Source organism: Cydia fagiglandana, chromosome Z (assembly GCF_963556715.1).
Source record: "Cydia fagiglandana chromosome Z, ilCydFagi1.1, whole genome shotgun sequence".
Lineage (NCBI taxonomy): Eukaryota > Metazoa > Arthropoda > Insecta > Lepidoptera > Tortricidae > Cydia > Cydia fagiglandana.
In genome coordinates, this window is record NC_085959.1 from 28,642,959 (window position 1) to 28,668,079 (window position 25,121).

At 36.7% G+C, this 25,121-nt stretch overlaps 3 protein-coding genes across 6 annotated transcripts in view; 2 read left to right on the forward strand and 1 right to left on the reverse strand.

Annotated features, from left to right (window-relative positions):
* The window catches only part of LOC134678462 (GTPase-activating protein), a 36,099-nt gene extending 24,827 nt beyond the window's left edge, over positions 1–11,272 (reverse strand). Inside the window, exon 1 of the mRNA XM_063537036.1 lies at positions 10,749–11,272. Coding sequence (XP_063393106.1) covers positions 10,749–10,833 — 85 coding nt within the window. The 5' untranslated portion in view covers positions 10,834–11,272. The remainder of the gene's footprint in view (positions 1–10,748) is intronic.
* A 619-nt stretch (positions 11,273–11,891) lies between these two features.
* LOC134678157 (probable histone-lysine N-methyltransferase set-23) lies at positions 11,892–12,895 on the forward strand. The gene has a single exon (XM_063536610.1). It carries the CDS (start codon positions 12,044–12,046, stop codon positions 12,848–12,850), a length of 807 nt encoding a protein of 268 aa, XP_063392680.1. The 5' UTR covers positions 11,892–12,043; the 3' UTR covers positions 12,851–12,895.
* A 7,694-nt stretch (positions 12,896–20,589) lies between these two features.
* LOC134678985 (inter alpha-trypsin inhibitor, heavy chain 4-like) overlaps positions 20,590–25,121 on the forward strand; it is a 34,668-nt gene continuing 30,136 nt past the window's right edge. For 2 of the 4 annotated variants that reach the window (XM_063537748.1, XM_063537749.1), the window contains exon 1: positions 20,590–20,750. The gene's annotated coding sequence lies outside the window, so the exon portion shown is untranslated. The remainder of the gene's footprint in view (positions 20,751–25,121) is intronic. The other 2 variants (XM_063537750.1, XM_063537751.1) reach the window with 1 other exon arrangement.

Here is a 25,121-nt window from a genome sequence, read left to right on the forward strand (position 1 = left end):
ATAAAGAAACTAAAAATATGTTTCGGCAAAAGAAAAAGTAAGTGTTTGGAAATAATTTCATTTTTGTTATAACCTTTTTTTGCCAGTGGCACTTTTCTTTAAAAAGCGCTGGTGGCCTAGCGGTAAGAGCGTGTAACTTTCAATCCGGAGGTCGCGGGCTCAAACCCCGGCTCGTACCAATGAGTTTTTCGGAACTTATGTACAGAATATCATTTGATATTTGCCAGTCGTTTTTCGGTAAAGGAAACCATCGTGAGGAAACCGGACTAATCCCAATAAGGCCTTGTTTCCCCTCGAGGTTGGATGACAGATGGCAGTCGCTTTCGTAAAAACTAGTGCTTACGTCAAATTTAGCTTCCAAGACTTACCCGCACTAACATACATACTAACAGGGCAACAAGTTAAAAAGCTTGTAAAAAGCGTTTTTTGCGTAACTAGTCCAAAACAACGAGGTTTAATCTTTGTGGTAGTGGAATCATAGCAAAAAAATACTGGGATTTTACGTGCTCTGGTAAACGTCTTAAGAGAAGCACTTGAAGAAACGGAAATTAATACGAAAAATTGAGCTTACTAAGTTGCGTAACCTGCCGTGCCGGCCGACCTCGTAAGATATCACCTTAATGGGAGAGCCAAGGTGAGGCAACCAACGACCCATACGCAGAGCCCTGCCACCGCCTCGGCTCGCAGTGGTGGACGAACATCGATTATTTTTTTATTACATTATTATTACAACCCTGACAACAAGATTTTTGGGTCGTGGTTGCAACAACCAGTCGCCTAACTTTAAGTAAACATAAACACACATATTCATTTATTCAGGTTATGTACATTGCCATAACCATCATTGCAAAATATTAGGGTGTAGCAGGTAGCACTGTATTAGGGTGCAAAAACAGACCATTCGGGAAATTATCTTATATGTCTTGTCTAGGTACAATTTGAATATGATAATATCTTAATGTTACCGCACGTAACAAACACTTATAATCAGCGTAGGTATATTTTTATGCCACATAACTAACCTTTATAACATGCCAATTTTATACGCTCTCTGTCTAGTAGCTACATTACTAGAGAGGTGAAAAATACCATAATATATCGTAATATACCGAGCTATAACATGTGAAGGCAGGATTCACAATATTTCTTTGATATTAGAGAATAGTATTTAGGTAAGGATAATGATTGATCAGATTAGCAAAATAAGTGAAAAAATATACATAAACAACCGTGATACCAACATTGGATACCGGTTAATTTGTATCAAAAGTATGTATCCGGTCCCTGATTTAGAGACATAAATTTCATACAGTTTACAATTCATAGCATAACAATACCTACAGTAAGCTTATAATATAAGGTTACACTTATAAGTAACAATAATAAATACATGGCTCAAGCAAGTCAAGCAGCGTGCAAGTAAAAGTACATTTTTAATTGTGCTACCGAATTTTTAAAACGATTGCCATTTACGGCAATTTTCTACAATAATAACTGTTGAATAATCTTTTAGAAACGTCGCAAACCTCTTAATGAGTTTAAAATTACGAATAGAATCGTAATGTAGGGCGAACTAAAAGTAGCATTATTATGTATAATTAGTAAAGGTTGTACGTATTGCGGCTGCGTGGCAAGATTGCTGCCGCGATTGTCAGGGCGGACAAACAAAGGAGATGCCTTCCTACGGCCAGAGACTCCCACAAATTCGTCATAATTGGTCTGCAAGAGAAACTTGTATATAATTGTTGATGCAAAAACAAGCATCATCATCATCATGTCAGCAACACACGGCATAACTGGGTCGTGGGAGAGAAACGGGAACTTCTAAATAGTAACGCTAGTTCCAGTGTAACATGTACTGCTATTTGGCCACAATGGCAATCATTAACGCGTATCTCCATCGCGCGTAAAACGGTTGTGGTGAAACCGAGAGTAGGTACATTAATATTTAGGTAGATTACCTACTAAGCGATAGCCTGAATAAATTAGCCAATTATTAACTTCAGCTTACCAACTATTTAAATAAAATACCATCGTCATCGTCTTTATAAAAACATGTAAATACATACACCCCTTATACTACTCGATCGTTGTGATAAAGTTTTACTTAAAGTTTAATTGTCCAATTTAATAAAATTTACGATCATCAACAAAACAAAACTAATATATCGGTATTAAAAAAACCGGGCAAGTGCGAGTCGGACTCGCGCACGAAGGATTCCGTACCATAATTAACAAAAAAACAAAAAAAAAAACGGTCACCCATCCAAGTACTGATCACTCCCGACGTTGCTTAACTTTGGTCAAAAATCACGTTTGTTGTATGGGAGCCCCATTTAAATCTTAATTTTATTCTGTTTTTAGTATTTGTTGTTATAGCGGCAACAGAAATACATCATCTGTGAAAATTTCAACTGTCTAGCTATCACGGTTCGTGAGATACAGCCTGGTGACAGACGGACGGACGGACGGACGGACAGCGAAGCCTTAGTAATAGGGTCCCGTTTTACCCTTTGGGTACGGAACCCTAAAAATGACATGTTAAACGGTGATAAATCCTTAATACTCGTATGTTGATACATTATTAGTTGGATATGTTTTTTTTATATTATTTAATAATATTGATAGAAAGAAGTGAAGAAGAAACATGCGCATGTGCACAATTGCAAATTTCATATTTTTTAAAAAGAAATAAAGAAGTATTTTCAACAATTCAATGTATTGCAATGGCGTCGCTAAAAACGAGGTGAGTGAATGGATGCGAACGAGTAGATAAAATTAATCGTGACTCGCATGTCGAATTACTACCGAGCGAGTGTTGTCTTTGGTAGTGCATACCTACGTAGAACAATGCATAAACGGCGAGTACCTACCACAGGTTGACGTAGTTTTTGTAAGCGTTTCATAAATACGGTATTAACTAGTGTGGGGTCGAAGGTGAGCCAGCGTTTCTCAGCGCAAGTACCTAGCTAGCACAATAGAAGCTGCGTGCGGCTTGCGACCCACGGGCGGTGGAATCGCACGCACCGTGCGAATGCGGACAACCACACGCAATCACTACCTACTATAATATGGTACACATTTCGGATTCATTTTGAAGTAGATTTGGTATAATCCTTAGTTTACAGGTAAAACTTTTTGGATTAATCTGGATTTGAAAAAGATTTGACTAGGTATAATATAGTATTTTATCTCTTTCGTTACAAAATCATAAAATACAGTACTTATCTTTTTCGTTACAAAATCATAAAATACAGTTAAAAAATAGCCAACTTCGTTTGAGCAAGCTAAAAGTAAAAGTTACGTTTGGTATTTTAGATCTAAACCTAACTTTTGATAACTATTAAAAGTTGAAAAAAGAAGTTTTTTTTATATTCATATAAAGTGACACACCCTATAAGTGTTATAGTGCTCAATCTAGTTAGCGCCACGGTTTTACGGGCGTGTAACGTCTATAATATAAACGGATAATATGGATATACTCGTATTGTACAAAATAATTACCAAAAATCTTTAACCGGATACCTACCTTATCGATATTACAAGTGTATAAGACGTAAGTACTCTATAGATAGCAGATTCTGATTAGGCACGTAACTAGGAAGAAAATGAGGATTGAGGCAACTTTTCCATGACAATCGCATTATTTGAAGGCTGTTATAGCAATTACACCAGTAATTAAACCTAACCCACCCTACTGTAAAGAATTTTCCCTATGACAATGACAGTTTATACATATACTAACATACATTGTACTGATAATGAGTAATACGAGTCAGGTTTATAAATGTTTTCAAACTCATTCTTTCACCTGCCCTACACAAAGGACTTCAGGAAGGATAGACTTGAAAATGTTTTATTTATTAAATAAACTATAAAACTATGAAGCGCCACACGAAATATAATTATATTCCTTAATTCTAAAAAATATATTATCCCTGTCATATGTACGTAAGCAAACATATCAGGTTTGAAGTCGGTGCCAAGCGTAATCTTAAAAGCGGCACCTCGGAACCGAATGCCAAACCTGTTGCGGTTCGATAAGAAAGAAAGCAAGCTGTCAATTAATTGTTTGTATTATTTGTAGATGAAAATACAAAAATAGCTATATGTTGTACCTATGCCTATAAGATTTGTGGAGTTCCCTCTATTCCTCACGGATCTTGGTAGAGCAATGTGCAGCTGAATGAAAATATTTATTTTAGTAAAATAATGTTCTACTATTATAAATCAGTAATTTACGAAGGCACAGACCGGCGTACAAGTCTTTTCATGAATTAGATACAAATCAGTAAACATCAGTGTAAATATATAATGTCATTAACCCCTTGCTACGGCTCTAACGCATTAATCTGATTTAGATATTGTTTGTAGGTAATCTAGTATTGAATCTAATTAAAACAGGTACTTTATTAAACATTAAGATTGCGTACGTCATCGTCAGTTGACGCAACCCAGAGATTTGTTTTATCGGGTAGACCACGCTACGTAATCTTATCTAGTATTGTCTGTACAGACAAGGGAGTAGTTTCAATGAGCTCGCTATTTGTGAGTGAACACACGTGGAGGCATCGATACGATAACGGTGACGATAAACAAGAAGCTCATTTTTCATTAACGGGGCGTCGAGTTTCCATGAATGGGTGCGCTGAATGGAAAACGCGCGGTACGTCCCATTCACTGGAGCGCTCGCTCGCAGTCGCTGCCAGCACTAGATAAGATAACTATACTATATATTCACCGTACATTAGCGCGCGTCGAATCAATACACCATGAAAATCTATCACGTGCAGATATAGGTGTGATTTCTGTTTTTATTTTATTCTACTTTTCATTTAATCTGAAAACGTTCGTATTTGTCATGCCAGTACTTTTTGTACTGAAACTGACTGAAATAGCAAGGAAGCGGTGGTGGCAAAAGCGTGCGACTTTCAATTTGGAGGTTGCGGGTTTAAACCTCGGCTCGTACCAATGAGTTCTTCGGAATTTATGTACGAATTATCATTTGATATTTACCAGTCGCTTTTCGGTGAAGGAAAACGTTGTGAGGAAACCGGACTAATCCCACTAAGACCTAGTTTACCCTCTGGGTTGGAAGGTCAGAACCAGTCGCTTTCTTTAAAACTATTGCCTACGCCAATCCTAGGGATTAGTTGCCAAGCGTACCCTGTGGCAAAATGCCGGGACAACGCAAGGAAGATAATGATGATTTCGACTGGAAGCATTTAGGACGTTATACGTAAACTCTATAAATACCTACCTAAATCATTTTTTGTAAGACTTGTAATATTAAGATACCTATTTAATATCGTATAGCTATTCTACTTTTGAAATAGATAAGTACATTTTTTGCAAGAATGCAGGTCATAAAAGTTACACCAAGGGGAAATACAGCATTCCGCCACATAATGGCATGCACAAATATTTAGATTATTAATTTAATTCGAAGGTGCAGTTAAATATTAAACATTAATTCAGTCTAGGTGTGCATAACTTTTATCAAATTGAGACAAATATCAGAAAATAAGAAAATAAATTCAGCATGCAAACTTATCATAACTAAAATCAAAAACCCAAGTAAATTTACGTAAAGTCAAACAAAGGGCAGTTACCCTTTGTTTGACTCCTCTCCTATTCATTTCTTTGTTCGTTTGTTATATTAATAATAAATAATTAGAGTAGCGTTTTAATTAATCAACTACCTTAAAGATAGAAACTACATAATTACAGTAGCAGCAAAAATCTCTCATACTATATTTATTGCAGGCATTCATTCAAAAATTCGTAAAATTAGACTTCATGTCATGTAAACAATTATTGTATCATCATCACGAGTATCACGATCATATACGAATACATACCTATATGAATACTTACGTCCCACTACACGTGGTAACGTAGGCAGCCACGTTAGTTCAATGCTGATTGGGGACTTCGCACGCACTAATTAATATATGTAATAAATATTGAATTTCTTATTTGGAAATAGCGAATTTTACCGGTAATAAAATCTAGCTGGATCGCTTTTTCGCCCTCGTAAGCCTCTAGTTTGAAAATTTTCGTTACAATTTAATACCAACGGGGCTACCGCGAGAACTCGAGTAAACTAATTATTTTAATAAAAGCTTCTAAAAATGAACCCTAGCTTGATCAAATTGTTGTTTTCGTATGTCCGTATATTGTTAATTTCATGGAAATCGCTAGAGCCGTTTTTGAGAAATTACTAAAAAATGTATGCAAATGTATCTGAATAACTATGACAGATTATTTTCCGCTATACTTACTGTCAAATTAAAAAACGGGTAAGTTATTTATACACATTTTGGGTTATCAGTGTTATCAGTATCACCATCCCGTTATTAGTTAGTCGACACTTAACGTGAAATTAACGTAGCTTGAAGGTATGAGATTTAGAAGTACCTTTTCTAAATCACACCTTGTAACAATACAATTTACGTATTGTTCAATTCTAGGCCCAGAAAATATTAAAAACATTTATATAAATAGTCTTGTACAATGACTCAGTAAAGTAGTAAATAACGGTGAGAAAAATAAATATGTAGTTGAGGTTGTAGTAGTCTGAGAATACAGCGTGAGTGAGGCAGGGTCTTATGTGGCAGGGCAGATAGCGCGGGCGCGCGCGGCGGACGGAGGCGGGCGCGGCGCGGGCTCGCAGCGGGTCGCGCCCCGGAAGGCGTACTGCACCCTTATCGCGCCAGACACACTTCGCGTTATCACGGATTTATGCGTTCGCGCCACCACTGAGTGCCAATCGTCTTGTTATTGCTAATTGTATGATATCTTTACGACAACTATATCATTTAAAAAGACCTCCTAAAAGACTGAAATATTGCAACTAATTCTAAAACACCCAACTAACCTAACAAACTCTCGGGACACCAAACTAGCCCCATCGATCAATCAGCAGCGACGCGACGCCTGCCTACACACAAGTCGAGTCTGATCCGTGGTTACCACTCCTGATTGTGAACACGCCTACCTCTACGGTTATAGTTTAGCGGTTAACATTGGCTTCATGCAACTTCATATCATCAGTCACAACAAACTTATAGGTTTTGTTGATTTTAAATAAAATATAGAAACAAAACGTCTTCTAAACTTTCCACATTGTAAACACTGGGACCATCATTTTTGTATGGAGACTAAAGAATTGGGATATTTTGCGCGGATAGTCGGTTCCTCTCACTGCGGCCCCGACCAGCGGCAGCAAGGGCCTCGAGGGACCCTAGGTTAGGGTTTTGTTTTAATATGTTTATATGTATTTTGTATTATTTTAGTATGTCCCATTGTATTTTACCTTTATAATATCTATAGATAATATAGATATATTAATATTATAAATACCTAACCTAAGAAGACAAATTAAAATATGAAATAATAATAATAAAATGCTTTATTGCACACAACCTAAAATTATGGTACTTGTACCTATTTACTTACATAAGTATGAAAAGGTAATGCATAATGTAAGTAATAACAGGCGAACTTATCGCTGAACAGTGATCTCTTCTAAACAACCTTCAGATAGTGAAATGGCAAACATAGTCATATGATGGTGCAAAATTAAAATAAATTAATACAAATAAAACGAAATACACTACAAACATTAAATAATATATTATAAAGAACATATCTAAATTAATCTAAAATGATCTTTGACTTAGTAATTAAGTACAATCAGCATTCACAGATTTCTGAAAAGTGTACATTAACTACACTAAAAATTATATGTATAATTAGGGGTGAACTGAAAACCAGCGCTGTGACAGCTAGTCTGTAACACAGCAAATGCTGAGTCCATCCCTATTGTCACACTATTGGTTATTTATGTGTAAGTTTTATAACATAAGAACGATTAATGTCAATCTATGTTAATTTCATTGTTGCTGGTTCAACACGTACTTATTGTTCAACATGTGAATTTTTTGTTTGTTTTGTTTTTATCGTCTTAGTTTTCTTGTATGTGTGTGGCAATAAATAATTCTTATTCTTATTATTCTTATTAAATATTAAGGAACAAAAAGCCTCTTTAAGGCTAACCAATGTCAGAATGCTAGAATAGTCACAAATCATAGAATATGTCTCCATGTCTCCAATTATTTGTCATAAAGGCATGGAAACAACATATTTACATACCCATAGGACAATATACAAGTAAACTTCTTATGTACTCATAGGAGTACATAAGAAGATTACTTGTATATTGTCCTACTTCTGGTATTCTGGAAACTTTTCCAATTGTCTCGTGAAAGTCTAAATAATATCCACTATAATTTGTGAAGATAGATTCAGATTAAGAAGTAGTTCAACGGGTTATGGGTTTAAAATTATTTGCATACACACTTGTTCTCTCAGCTCATTGTGAGCACCTCACCTACTACGTGGCTGCTCACTATATTAATTGGTTTATCTCTAATGTTGCACAATTAAATTTGCCTTACTTAAATCACTTTCTGTTGGTTGAGAAAGGCTGAATTTTGTCCTAGGTATAGCCCAAAACAAACCACATAGTCTGTCAAAAATCAACAACAAAGTCAGAGTGATGGACCATTAGTATAATCTTCAATGAAATTTATCTTATAGAAAATTTCCTTTTTTCTGGTTACATATATGTTTATATTAAGAGCTTTGACTAGCTTTTAGCCTCTGATTTGAAAATGAAATTGCATTGTAGTTGCTTGGGTGAATCAACTTTTAGAACACTGATTCCGTGTCCCTAGACTCTTTAGCAAAAAAAAATTATTTTTCAAAAACCATGTCGATTTTATTACTTTTTTGTATACACATGCATTATTAGATCCATAAGTATTTAGTTTAGTTTATTTATACAACTTGTTTAGATAAAATTTACTTTTTGCATGGTAACATATTAAAATAAAATACACGGTGTAACATGAGTAAACCGAATAATTTTAACCACGCATTTCTGAGGTCAAAAGAAGTAAAAAATGTAATATGAGTTTAGGTAAATTTCGCCAAAAAAAAAAAATTTTTTTTGTTTTGTTTTTTTCAGTTTTTTGAATGTATTTGTACATAAAAAATAAATTTTATTGGTAAACTTGTCACTTAAAATAGATTTTTAAATTTTTTTTTCGTATAACCTACTTTTTGCAAAGTGTTACTTGTCACTTTTTGACATCTATCAATAAGGATATTTAAACTACGTCCCATAGCAGCAACATCACTATCAAAAAGGCCTTTTACACTATGTAACAATAAAACCTTGTTTTTTTTTTTAAATTAATATCTCTGAAACTAGGCGAATTTCAAAAAAGTTTATAGGACATTTTTGTCTCTAAATATGATCAGGAATACGCTGTTAAAATTATTCGGTTTACTCATGTTACACCGTGTATAATTTAATTTTAATTTAATTGACATTTTCAATGCCCCTATATTGATAATTTCATTGACTGTGTTTGACGACGTCAAGGTGGCCTATGCCTCAATATTATATTCAGAATATTTGGTAATTATTCTGTATTCGGTAAGTTTTCCAATGTTAGTATACGGCCTAATTATTCAGTTAAAGTGCCGAATATTAGTTAATAAATGATATTTTATATCATGTTTGACTTGTTACAACATTCTAATTTGAACATTCATATTTTCAGCAAACTCCATATTCCAGGGCTCGGAACCAGTATTTTAAAAGAACCCCATTGCTGTTTTTTTGTTTGATAAATAAATGGAGTTGATTGCTTTCTATCTAATTTACATAGGGAAAAAAAAATTGGCCATGGCCACTTTATGAATGGAATTCATTAATGAAGTGGCCATGCAATTTTGCAGCTATACAAGTGATATCATAATATTTTTTTAAACCAAACTTTTCATGCTTTGGCCACCTACAGAGTATTGTTTTCCTCTATATATTCTGGGATACAAACTGACAAATTCTTGTTACCATGTACCTATTTTAATGTTTCAAATTTGAAACATTGTTTGTTACATTGTCTGGTTTGTAACTGCTTAAATGTAATTGAATACTTATATGGAAAGGAGATGATGGATAGTGAGTTTCTAGCACATATTTTTATTTCTTAACCAACATATAGGTACTACACGTACGGAAGTCTGTTGACAATTTGTATTCAAATTTGAAGCAGTGAGTACTTATAGGTATTGATCTTACAGAACAACACATATAATGCCCCGAGTTGTAGTAGGCGATAATAAACTAGCGTAGGCCTAAGCTTGGCGTTAAGGTGGTGAAGGGAAATAATCTCGATTTTGGTGATTCATGCGTTGGTTAGTTACTTACATTGAGCCCTTCTTACTAACTCTGAAATACTGGTCCATACACACACGAGACATAAAAGCATTGTCGTTAACCGTGTGCACGGTTGATATAGAAACCAACAAATACATGCCGTCTCTAATCTAAACACGATATTCATTGCATGTAGGCAAGACCGATTCATTCATAAACTGCGCGAACTGTCAAACCACCAGTTGCAAACAAAGAACACGCGTGTAATTACATTACTGCGGCATTGTCCTTTCTGTTAGGCCAGCAGTATTCATCGCATACCTATTTAAATGATTCCTTTGATATAATATTCATTCATTTAGGGCACTGGAAACGAAGTTTCCTGATACCACCTGTTCGCTATGATGACAACAACATCGGTAGAGTTCGATTTAAACAGAGCATGAGGAGGAAAACATTAAAAATAACATTTTCCGTCTTCAATTATAACAAACATACAGTGAAATTTACTTACCGATCTTTATTTTTAATCGTTCTTCGACTCGCACTTTACGCATATCGTCCGCCATGTTAAATCCATTACTGTTTATCTCTTTCATCCGCTGTTATCTCTTTCGGAACGAGCCTGAGCCTGTCCCGCCACTTCCGGAGTGTCGTAATGTTCTGTTCAAGTCTTTCTTCTGATGTATTTACTGAGCGTTTGAAATCCATTCGTACAAAAACACTATGTTAGTCTCATTTATCCACATTTTCCAACAAGGTTTATTATCACACACGCACAGATGGATGTTGCCGCTTGCATTGCGCATGTGCGCAACTAATGCATTATTTTATCAATGAATGCACTCTAAAGTTTAACTCTAATAAATGTACATTGTTGAAGATAATTATTATGCGTAGAACGCGAATACTAATTGGGCTTTGCTTTAGTAAACTTGAACACTTCTTCAAAGTATCTCAAAATAAAGTTCATCAAATTATTGAATGAACAAAAATTATGAATGGACAATTACGTCACGTCACTACAAAGCGCCTGCGCGGATGTGTACTAATACTAATCGTTACAAAGCGTGGCAATATTGCTAACCATTGTGTTCTTTATTGCCAGTAGCAAAAAAGAAGAACCAAATGATTTATAATATAAAATATCTTTTAATATAAAAATAAGTATATTACAATCTCCTAGTGAGTATTATATTCTTTGATTACAATACAAGTATACAACCTATGCACTATAGAAGGATTTTTTCTAATTTATAAATAACGAAGAAAGATTATTTACAGTCGTGTATGTATTATTAGTAAATATTAAGTTAAAAGTTAATTTATTTTCCTATATATTTTATATAGATAGTAAAAATACATTAGTTACTTTAATTTTCCTGGAACAGTCTTGTATGTTATACATTCATAGACTTGCCAGAGTATTAAAAAAAAGCTTAAACAAGGGTGGTATTCCACCTATCCAATTTCTTTGTCCAAAGAGTATTGCGTCTCACTCACTCACTAAGTAAAATGTGGGATATAAATACACATTGGACCAATAAAATATAATGGACAGATGGAATACCACCCTAAGAAAAGCGAAGGTATGTAGTGACCTCAATTAAATAGTGACACTGACGTTGACAAGCAGCAGCACTGCAGCAGCTTCTTGGTCTTGTCTTCTATGAGCTTTGGTTTTAGTAGGTTAGGTTTGTGAATTACGTGTTTATTTATTTTACAACCACATGATATTCAAAACAGTTATTTGTATTTTTAAGTGTCGCAGTTTATACATATCTATTTAGCAAATATATATTGGTAGAAATGAATGACGAATATATGCACTCTGATAGCAATATAATATATGTCGATGAAAACATACCAGGGCCTTTTGAGGACAGTGTTGAATACAATAATATAATACATAATTTTAATTCACGATTAATAAATTACTGCAAATGCGATTCAATATGTACAACAGGATCCTGCCAATGCTTGATTAAATCAGGGGATGCTAATTATCTAATGGAAGGATCTAGATTAAACTTCCACAAATATATTGGTAATTTATCTTATCCAATTATAGAATGCAACAGTTTATGTACTTGTTCAGAGAGCTGTGGAAACCGTGTGGTTCAGAAAGGACCTATTAATTGTTTAGAAGTAAAAACCTGTATAAACATATCTAAGGCTAAAGGGCTCTTCACTACTCAGTTCATTCCTAGAGGAACTTTTATATGTGAATATGCTGGCGAGATTATAACTCCTCAACAAGCTAATAAGCGGCATAAATTAAATGACACACTTAAAAAAATGAATTATATCTTTTGTCTCAATGAATATTGTGACGGAACACAATTTCAGATGATAGTAGATCCAAGTGAGCTCGGCAATATTGGTCGCTACATCAACCATAGCTGCGATCCTAACTGTCTCATCATACCTGTAAGAGTTGATAGTCCTTTACCCAAATTGGCTATATTCTCTCAAGTAGATATACATCCTGGCTCTGAAATAACATATAATTATGGCTCTAACAGTTTTGTCAATTCACAAGAAGTAGAAAATAGGAAAAAATGTTTATGCGGTAGTAACAACTGCTTTGGCCTGATGCCTTTTGACAAATATTAACATGATTAGTGTGTTAAATGATGCTGCCATAACTATTGAAATCAGGTTTGATGTTTTTAAGAATTCTTAGAAAATATACCTTATCTTAATATGTATGTAGTTAAGCTTTTTGTAATATTAACTTGTTTTCTTACACAAATGCTCAATCACTTTTCCAATCTCTTATCACCAGCCTTATACCTAGTGCCGTGTGGTGCCGGCATCAGAAAAGAATAGCACCACCCCATCTCGTCTCGTGGGTGTCGTATAAGGCGACTAAGGGAAAACTGGCGACAGATATGCATATGAGCAAGGCTCTCCCGTATCTTTAGCGGGGTCCTTGCTTACAAGAGCTGTGCGCGCGCCACATCGAAAAAATAAGCCTTATACCTAAATACAGTGAAATGTTTCTACACCTTTATTTATTTGGTGTTGATTACTGTCATTATTAAAGTTGCCAATACAATGGTGTAGCTTGAATGAATTTTGAGAACACACTGTCAATATGCAAATAATTTTTTTTAGCAATTAAAAATTACTGCCGAGCCATGTGAGATAATATACCTTTGTTTTTGTGTGTAACATTTTGATCATCTCTAGCAAAACTACATATATTTCTGGAATGACATTGGGCCTCAGAGTGTGAGTTGACGCAGAAAAAAGAAAACAAGCTATCATCCAAATTACTGAATAGGGCCAAATGATCAACAGATTATATTATTCCAAGCCCATAGTAATTTTCTATAAAAAAATCTAAATAATTAGGTACTATATTTGTTTTGCTCAAACCAAACAATTATGTATGGTATGAAGATTCCATTAACTTATGAACCACTTGATTGTCCACAGAATAACAAAAATCTTAGGAGCAGAGTTACATGTGTTGCCAAGTGGGCGGCACGTCAACTAAATGTGCTGCCGGCGCCCATTGAAGATTACTCCTCCATCGGACTCCCCATCTACTCAGCTGGAACATTAAATAAAAAAGGTATATCATAAAATTACTATTAACATAAATTATATATACTTACAGTGGAACCTCGATAGTAAGAATCTCAAGGGAAACGCCGACCAGGTGTCATCTTATAGAAGGGCATCAACTCAGGGAGGTTCTTATAGGTTTTTGTTAGTCTTAGAGGGTTTTCGAGTTATGGAGGTAAAACGCATGAAAAAATAAAATAGGAGAGGTTATATTATACATACGCTTTAATTACGGAAGTAAGGCTTTATCATTTTCTTCGAGTTACAAAGGTTTATTGATAAATAATTTCGATATATAGACAAGAATACTTCTATTCTTTCAAGTTATACATAGAGGTCAAAATTCAGTTCTGTTTTCGAGATATAGAGGTAAAAATATGTAGTACTGTATAGCCGTGAAGGTAATCGTTAGTTACTTCGTTTTAATGAGGTTAAATATTTCGAGTTTTTTTAAAGAGTTTTTTGGCTTAAGCATTTTTCGCCTTATCGAGGTTCGTGTCATCGAGGTTTCACTGTAAAATATATTATTCTTTAATCCTTTGACCGCCAAATACGTCAACTGACGAGCGCGGCTACATCTCAACATCAACCTTCGTGCATTCCGACAAGGACTATAACCGCGAAAATCGAAGTTCGCAAGTTACGGGTATTCTTCTCTGTCACTCTAATTACGCCTTCATTGGAGTAAAAGAGAAAGATCCCCGCAATTTGCGAATTTCTGTTTTCGCGGCAGCCTCTAAGGTTCACGATGACACGCCGCACACGATAGGCGTGGCGTTTAAAAGGTTAAAGTACTTTTTGTACTGAGACCATAGAGAAAAAAATACATATATTATAGATTGCTCCCTCTCCATACATCAGTTTTGGAACCAAACATGAATCTAGTATTAAACTGGATTGGGCATGAGTGGTGGGGATAACTGACAGAATGGGATAGTCTTATGTATCTTTCAGTAGGAGTAGCAGCGAAAGCGCTATTATTGTTTGTCCTTGTCACAGTCTCACATTTTATTTGTTCCCCACCTTTTTTAACCGACTTCCAAATCCCAAAGGAGGAGGTTATCAATTCGGTTGTATGTTTTTTTTTTTTTTTTTGTTTGTTACTCCATATCTCCGTCGTATGGTGATTTTTTGTGTTTTTATCAACAAATCAAGCATATACATTCAAAAACGTGACATTTGATGAAGTGGAACTGCTGATGATGATCAGAACGGAACTCTTCAACGACGCATAGTTCACCTTTGGCGATTTGTCCTCTTCGTTATGTTTGTTAAGCAAGTTAAGTTTTTAAGCCACAATTTTATCAAGCTAGAGTACTGATGATGGGATCCATGAGAAATCGAGGGAACTCCTCAAATTTTAAAGGCATGCGTATAGAGATTTTTGTATTTTCATCAGAAAATCAAGCATATTCATTAAAAACTGTCGCATTTGATGAAGTGGAACTGCTGATGATGATCAGAACGGAACTCTTCAACGACGCATAGTTCACGTTTGGCGATTTGTCCTCTTCGTTATGTTTGTTAAGCAAGTTTAGTTTTTAAGCCACATTTCTGTCAAGCTCGAGTTCTGATGATGGGATCCATAAGGAATAGAGGGAACTCCTCAAATCTTAAAGGCATACGTATAGAATTTTTTGTATTTTCATCATAAAATCAAGCATTTACATTAAAAACTGTCGCATTTGATGAAGTGGAACTGCTGATGATGATCAGAACAGAATTCTTCAACGACGCATAGTACATGTTTGGTGATTTCGAATTTTGACTTGGACTGGGACCCGGACTCATACCCGGATCCGGTTCGGACCCGGACTCGGACTCGGACTTGGACCCGGACTCGGACCTGGACTCGGATCCGGACTCGGACCCGGACTCGGACCCGGACTCGGACCCGGACCCGGACTTGGACCGGGACTCGGACCCGGACCTTGACCCGGAAAACCACTATGATACCTAAACTAAATAAACCACTATGATTACCTACCATAAAATGTGGGTATGATGATGCCAAACCCCTCCCGCTCAAACTCCCGTACACCGCACCGCATGCGCCGTTAAGTGGGTTAGGTTAGGTTTGAACTGCGATCCTCACACAACCGAACAAAAGTGGGTTAGGTTTGGTTAGAACTGCGAGTCTTACAGAAACGAAATGCTACTAGAAAAATGGGTTTGATTAGGTTCGAACTGCGATCCTCACAGAACCGAACTGCTATCAGAGAAGTGGGTTAGGTTAGGCTAGATAACTACGACCCTTACGGAAACGAAATGCTACTAGAAAGTAGGTACTGGTTTTACCTCCTTTTCTACATAGTTCACCATCTACCATAATCTTTCACCGGGCCCCATAGAAGTCGGTTTTTTTTTCTTAAAAATTATTTTAGTATTGATAATGGTGGGCAACAAATGAATTCGACCAATCACAGTGTCGCATTCTCGCATTTGCGTATGTTTTGTCCCTCACGGAGGCACGCGTATACCGCTTCTATAGGTTGCTACTTCTATGGAACCAAAAGACTATTGTTGTCATAGTCGACATCTAGCATCGAGTAGCGGAATTATCAGTACTGCTACTAGACAATAGTCGTAAATGTAGCACCGACCGGAAAGTCTAATGTTGAGCACAAGGCCCCAACGCTGTCTGTTCTCTTTGACGGCGCAGCAACTAGTATCATTTCTCTCTCCTTGCTCTTTTAAAAATGCCGTTTGTCAAAAAAGGACAACCATACTGTTGACAAGATGGAGTTCAAATCCAGGCGGCGTAGCACGGTGACGTTTTTATCCCTTGTCACCATACCTGTCACGTTCTAACAAGTATGTAAGTGCGAAAGGGACGCGCATAGTGATAGTCGATAAAAATGGAACCGTGCTGCGCCCGCAGGTGTCCCCTTTTTAGGTAGACCCAGGTTGTGTATGTGTGCGTAAAAACGTATATGTGTGCTCTTTTAGGGATGTAAAAAGTCGATTTTAATCATGTTAAATATCGATAAACGCTACACAGCGGAACCGGAACGAAATAGCGATTAATTGAAGCTTCAATATCTTCTTTAAACATAAACATATGATGAAATGCTAATGGATAATTAATATATGATATAATAAAATAATTCAATTATTGCGGAGCACCTATTTTAGTAGGTATTTATGTATTTTAATTAAATATCTGAACTTTCCCTTGTTTCCCTGCTGGGGCGTGACTATAAAATTATGATCTGATAACCACAATAAAGAATAAAAGCGTTTTTGTTCATTTTAGGTATCGTTAAACCTTTGAAGTAAAATTAAAATTGCAAGAAATGTCGATACTTTATCGTTATGACTTTATCGACATGGCTACAGCAAGGTGGGCCACATTGTTAATCGTACACTAAACAAAAGCGGTCCCAGTGTCAGCTCGCTTGGAAGGTATCTCTGTATATTATAAATCTATGGTTGAGCATCCTCATTTTAGGCCCTGGATAGAAATATAATAGGATTTTTGAAACGCGGCAGTGGTTAAACTTGAGTTAAACTCGAAAACAAACAAATATAATATTCGTATATATGTTTCTTGACTATATGTGTAACAATGCTTAAAATTATATCAGAAGAAAAAAAAACCTAAGTTACCTTCCTTTTTTGTTTTTTCCTCAGTGTAACTAAAACGCATGTTTATGCAGCACAATCTACTTTAGTTGCCCCTGACCTGTCGGTAACCAACTGCATTGCGTAAAAGAAAGAATGGCTTTGTTTAAAACTTACCCAAGAAAGAAAAGACATCCCTATTGAAAGAAGTCTTGTGTAAGACTTGCGCCTGGAATTATACTAGTAGCAATATCTTTGTCTTGAAATATGGATTACTGCTCACTATGTAAGTGAAAGCTACTGTCTATTTATTAAACAAGTGACCACAGAGTTGACCTCTGCTTATCTTTCAGTTCTATGTAAGTAACTATGTTTACTATCATCGATATGCTTACAGTCCGTCTCATAACGCCTAGGGTTTCGTATACAATAATATATATAATATATGTTTATATATATAATATATGTATTTGCCCGAGCTACAAATACGGCCGACCTAACAAAAGATTTTTTACAAGAAGAGCAAAATACTGGCAAACTCAGTGAATAAAATTAGGTAACTCTGTTATTATTAGTTTAAAGTTTAGTTTCGCTTGGCAAGGAGAAGATCTCCCTCGACTTATCTCGCTTGGCACGTTTTTTGGAGACCAGTTCCCAATCTTTTCAATCAATATGCTGAGTCTATGCACTTGAGTAATAATAAAATTAATGTTTCAAATGTAATATTATTAATATTATGCTAACAGTAAAAATCCAGGCGCAAAGTTTATAAGCTGTCTCGAAACACGAGTAGTCGATTTTGGTTTGAAAAGAGATGACGAAAAAAAACAAATGAAATCAATCACACACACATATTAAATATATAATAATGAAACATGAAATTATACTGATAGTTTTATGTCTATCGAGTACACTATACGACTGTAGTTGTTTGTGCGGCGTATCTGCGCCTAGCTGTACTTAATTACCTTTACTAAATTATCTCATAAAATATCAATATAATATTAAACAGCTTTCTAAAGCATAATGTGCGTATACACGATCGATGTCCCGTTTAGTATACATTAAACTAAGGCCTGAGGACCTACCGATAGACTACTAATAGGGCCGCGGACTGGTCGCCGAAACGAACGGCGCGGAGCAGCATGTCGCTACCGCTGTCGTCCAAAACGGTATACCGTTATCCTTGTTTTCGTTACTTATTCCTAATTAAGTAATCATCCGCCAGTGTCAACAGACTGATAAACTCGTCTTTACTAAGAAAGATTCGTGATCATTTGCGGCTAGTGGAATAAATTAATGTTTACAAATACAACCGTTACACGCTAAGGTGGTTCGTGGTAATTCCGGTAAAGAACCATCACTTTAAGGAATAGACTAATTCCATGTACAATGACATGATGAATGTACTGTACCTACACAAAAAATGTTTCATTAATCTTCAAATTTTAAGACCTATTGGTATGGGGGATACCAATACCAGGTCATACCTGGGACTTCACCTTTCAGACCACACTATTAATACTTACATACATAACGTAATTTGGAAAATGTTCAAAATGGCCGAATTTGGCCTAAAAGAACTTAAGCGCTTGTAGGGTATATGGCATATAAGACTAATGCGAGTTCGGTTTGATATAGATTCAACGAAGTAAGTATTTTTATACATTTTAAGCTTATCGCGTCTACAGCTCGCAGAGCCACTAGTATTTATTTAATGTTATTCCCTTGTCGTGATTCCTATAGTGGTGAATAAGCTGCCACGCTTGAGCTCCCGAGAATGCACCGTGCCGATGACAAGGACACATTTGATCAATCGGTTTTCAATATTTAATGGATTATAGGTCAGCAAAGAATCTCTTCTTCATCCTGGCGTTCTCCCGGCATTTTGCAACGAATCATGAGAGCCTAGGGACCGCTTGACAACTAATTCCAATAATTTACGATTGCCATCTATCTGACCTTCCAACCCGGACGGGAAACTAGGCCTTATTGAGATTAGTCCGGTTTCCTCACGATGTTTTCCTTTACCGAACAGCAACTACATGTAAATATCAAATGATATTTCGTACATAAGTTGCGAGAAACTCATTGGTACGAGCAGGGGTTTGAACCCGCGACCTCCGGATTGAAAGTGGCACGCTCGCGCTCTTACCGCTAGGCCACCACTTTGTTTGTGGGTTTGTTTGTGTCTTCTTAGAAATAGTTTTATAAATACATACATGTCTCTAGGTTACTTTTTGCTACACTATGGCATTGAGCAACTGTTATGATAGCTCTACCGTTATTATCAATAAATAAATAAAATGTCTGATGCTATGCTGTTATTGTCAAGTTGCAAAACACGATACCCTCTGCTTCATTTGTCCACAAAACACATGTTCATGCGTAGGTACCTATATTAATATTTAAGTAACGAAGTCTGCATGCTGCAATGCATTGCATCTTTATGTCTTTTATGGGGTTCTGTAGTCAACTAGAGACCCTTATAGTTTCGCCATGTCTGTCTGTCTGTCCGACCCCGGCTTTTCTCCGTGATTGATAATGCTAGAAAGATGCAATTTGCATGGCGACAAAACGGTAAAATAATGTCTTTTTAAAACCATTATTTGATAAAGTGAATGTTTTGTAAATATTCGCCCCGAAAGAAAAAATATGTCGGGACACATCTAAATTTTGAACCATGGGTCCAATAAAAATATACAAAAATCTTAAAACAAAACCTTAATAAATACTTTCATTGAAAACTACAGCGAACGTGATTGTAAGTAGGTGTAAATATGTTTTCGCAAATTGCCACCATTTTTCTGTCAGTCTTATTACGCTTTTATTGGGGTAAAAGAATCTTTCCCGAATTTCGGCTTTCGCGGTAGCCCCTTAGTGTAAGTATCAGTTCTGTGGAATGGAGTTACTGGGAAGTCCCTACCGAAATTTTAAAACTAAGCAAGGGACTTAATACTTTAATACAGCGTGTTAGTTTTAAAAAATGAGTGAAAATCGTGTTAGTTTAAATCAATGTCCCTACCCAAGTTTTGCAACTGCAGTGGGTTTCTGCATGTGTTGTCTGCTCTGCTGCTCTGTATGGAAAATGGTGGCCTATCCGAACCGGCCCGGCCGGTAATGCGCTAGACGCAGCGCCGAGACCCTGCACAAGAATGTAGATACCTACAAACATGGAACCCGAACGGGCCGGCCGAGCGATAATAATATGTAATATAAGTTGTCTGGTGGGCAGCGGAGCCGCGAGTTGCGTGGCGGCCGACGGCGACTGTACACGTAGTCGGGCATTCCGCACCACCTACCTTCGTCTAGCGAGGAACGTGCCAGAATTTGACGGCCAATTGGACCAATCATCTCGTTGAGAGTAAACAAACCGGTGCGTATGACTTTATGTAATAGGTATTGGCCTCTTGCATGCCGTGCCGTGCCGGTAGCGAATCTAACTCTATCCTATCTTACAATGTTTTGTTTTCGTGTAGTTTTGAGTCACATTAGTCACAATTATTATGAAAACTGTTCGCGAACAAAGCACAACGTTAGGTAACATATATGTTTTGTTGAACAGAATGAATGAATGTCCATGATAAAAATATAAAAGTATTGTAATGAAACAAATGCATAAAGAAGGGTCTTCTTTCATAACAACTTTCGTTTTTGAATATTTTTATTATGTATTTTAGGTAGGTGCAACAAGTATCGGTATTCGGCCGAATAATAGGCAACAATCGGCCGAATACCGAATATTCGGCAAAATGGCCTAATAGGCAGAATACCGAATAGTTGCCGAATATTCGTGGCATCTCTAGTTACAATAATACGATTAGGCGTAAAAGTATTTACATAAATATGATAAATAGCATAAATTCACTAGAAAGTATGTGCGTACCTCTCTCAACGTATTTCCCTTGCGATACAGAGAGGTAACGCCGCCGCCAGTGTCATGGGAATCCCATGATGGGATCCACGCCGCAGTCCAACTTGTTAGAAGGGGTATTATTTTATGGATTGTATTTTTATTTTATTTCTTGTTTTAAATTTAGTTTTAATATTGTATTATTATGATGATTATTTTAAAATAAGTATATAGGTACGTTCCCTAATTTAGCTTTCTGCAGCTAAGTGTAATATATGCCTGTGTGGATTGTAAAATAAAGCAGTATTTACATTACCTATTACATACTTTACCCACCACTTTATAGCCAATTGGCCGCTGACAAGATTAGTCGAGAGTTAAAAACGTTCGATCATTGAATTATTTTCCATTTAGTTCAAGATTGGTTTGTTTTGTTGTTTATCAGGTTTTAAATGCTATGGATGAGGATAAATATGTATCAGTAAAACTCTTTGTAGCCTAAACGGCTATGGTAATGTAAAACCAATCGGACGGACGGAGAAATTAGGTAGGTACATACGTTAATAACAATACAATGCTAATATTTTCATCTTCGGGTGGCATCTGCTATCGCTGTTTGGCAATCATCACAATAATCTGAACCTTCGACACAGCAGCTCTAATAAGTGGCCGTGTGCTTTTTACGATGAACCATTGGCGCAGATTTCTAAGCCACATATTCTTCTTCCCCCTAAACTTCTTCCAGATATTACTCTTTTTACTCGTACACACTCCAATACAATAAAAAAATACAGAGAATATATCAAGTCAGTTGATGTAAACAACAGTCGGTCTTTACGCTAAAAAGCGATCTATTCCCGATATAACTAAGTATCTACTTACTTGCTTATTCATTGAGTTGTTTGTAACAAACAGTTACGGACTTATTTCATTGAATACGAGTATTTGACGCCTGACGATAGCCTATGTACTCTACAGCGGCAACAACGCGACCTACGGAAGTCGGAAAGTGAAGAGAAACGATCCACTTTAAGTACCCACTGTTCTATTCAATTCGCAGTGCGCTAACGACGTCCGTTCTGATGGTCACACTGATGGTTATGAAGCTCCGATTCCAATCATTGTATTGGATTGGGAGCTACCTACAGTAAATAAGTAATTCCGATATATAGCAACCTGTCATAGTGTTGTGACTAATATTTAATAGTCCTTCTACAATTTGATTATCTTCGACTGACATTCGCTACTACTTAATTTGAGAACAAAGCTCTTATCGTACCTATGATAACCTAGCTTCCTACCGACTACCTAGACAACTCACCTAACTATAAACTACCTAGAGTTTATAAGAATTTTAGCTCGCTAAGGGACTTTAATAAAGTCCTTTAAATTAAAAACTAATTACCTACCTCGTTTGCCTCACGAGCGTAAAATAAAGTCGTAATTCGTTTTTAATGAATTTATTATTAGGTACCAATTATTAGTTTACTAATGGTATCTACCTCCTTTATACATATGTTGTTCCTACATAGTTTATTATACAAATCAATGTCTTGAAAATACATGTCAAATATATGCACAACCTTATAATTTAAAACAAAACGTATATGCACATAATAGACATTAAAAAATACAAACAAAGTCACTAAAACAATCTTAAAAAAAGCACACTTACAATAGTAACAATTAACAAAAAAATTTAATTAGTGTTCCATACAAAAGTTTGTTCACGGAACACTTATGGGATCAGTTTGGTTGTGCAAATATGTTATTTTGGTTTAGTTTCAACTCAATTAGCCAAAACGAAATTATAATTTGTAATTTTTCAAACATAATTTTCGTAAACATATTTTTTGATAATGTATGTCCACCAGAGCAATTATTATTTGTTTGTCCTTTCCATATCTCGGGACCATGGGGTCCCGGACCTTTGGGAGGCGTGCGTGGGGCCGAAGCCAACAGCGCAGAGGCCCTTTAAGACAGTTTACTTTAAAAGCAAGGGATACACATGGCAGATACCATCCCCGAGCGCACAATATGATACATCCGGAGATGGTCTCCGCCAGGTGCAAAGACTATTGCAGTGCAGCACTTTTGTGCTGCGATGGGAGCTAAGGTCATGGGCTATTGATATGCAAGTTGGATGGACTGGATAATGGGTTATGGGAGGAGACTAGCGGACACCTGCCGTGACAATCAGTCTCAAAATTGTGTAAGACAGGTGGTGACTCGCCTACTCATTTAGTGGGCCCTAATACAACGGCCGCACGCACAGTGCGACAATAGGGCAACACTTCGGAGCGGCTGTAAGGTTGTCGAGAGGTGAGTCTGCGGTAGCCAGATCCCGGTGATCCGTTCAGCAGGCCGCCGGCGTTATGACATTTTACACTTCCAACCTGGAGCATAGGTCCCGCTCTTGCGACTCCACTCTGGCCGGCCAATCAAGGCAAGCACAGAGGCGAGGGCCAGATGACAGGGCCCTCTGGAATAGGGGTCCGTGGTGTCGCCACTCACCGTCAGCTCGCCACAAGCTGTCCCCGCGGGGCGCCACAAGCTGCCCCTTATTATTGGAATATGTCAAACTGCTGGGCAAAGGCTTCCCCCCACTTTTTTCAATCTGATCCTGTGTGTTCCTTTAAAAAAGAATCTAACTCTTCTCGCCATCGCCGACGTGGTCTGCCAACACTTCGATTTGAGGTGGGCTGCCACTCTGTGGCGTTCTTGGCCCACAGCTCATACGAGTCATATTGCAACTAGTGCTAGTCAGACATTACCGCCGCTCCTTGTGGCCCTCCACTTATCGACGGCCTACCCGGCCTAGGTCTGGCCAATCTTTCCTGGCGGCCTAGCCAAGGTGACAATCGCTATCGCTTCGCCATCGAATCGCTATGTGTCTCTCTATCACTGTTCCATATTAGTGCGACAGTGACAGTTGCGTTTCGATCGTTACGGAGCGTAAGCGATTGGCACGTTGGCTTCGGGCGCTGAACGCATCCTGATCGTCTCATGTCCGTATGCTACCTGTCCGAGGTCCGTCTTGCCGCTTCATTTGTTTATTCATACAAATACCTACATTGCCTGTATACGGACCAATAGTATAATATGTAGTTATTATCTTCGCTTGGTTTTCCTTAAACGATTATGTTTTCTTTTTTGTGTATATGTTTTTTTTAATGTTACTTTGACTTTGGTTGAGTAACTTTGGAGACACTATGTTTCAGCGACGAGAAGATATCATGTATTGTTTTGTAAGTGTTTTTATTTGCATATTATAAAAATGACCTAGCCTAACTAAGATAAAAAATAAATAAAGAATAATATTTAAATTACAAACCGAAAATCATTACTTTGGTCATCTTACGGATCATATAATGTGATTCTTCACACTGTACCTGTGTCAGACTCAAAAATTTCATAAACAATCATGATACTAAAATTAAGCTCGTGTTTCATGTTAAAATCTTAAAAATCTAATCGTGACTCCGTCTCGTAAAACACCTTGTAGGTATAATTGGTCGGTGTTTCACCTACCTGCCATCTTGAATGCCGACTAGTTTAACCGGCTAAGGTAAAGGCAACACATGATGCCCCGCACACTGAACTCACGATCATCTTCCTTGGTTGCAGATGAGTATCAATATTTATAGGTAGACATGTTACCATGTCACGAAATACAAGGTATCTAAGTATATTCAAATAAGGTACATGGAAAATCGTTACCTATAGATGGTTGTGAAATAAAAACTTGTTCATCTTTTGTTATCGTATCTGCTTCGCTAACGCAAACAAGCATAACGACAACTGTTTTCGTGCAATTTACTTAAATGGCACCGTGCAAACAAGCATAGCGACAGCTGTTTTAGAGTCGCATGAATCATACCTACTATAAATTTA

Bases quoted from the DNA above. Each gene is read 5' to 3' on its own strand.
- LOC134678157 (XM_063536610.1), top strand. From the start codon at position 12,044: ATGAATGACGAATATATGCACTCTGATAGCAATATAATATATGTCGAT.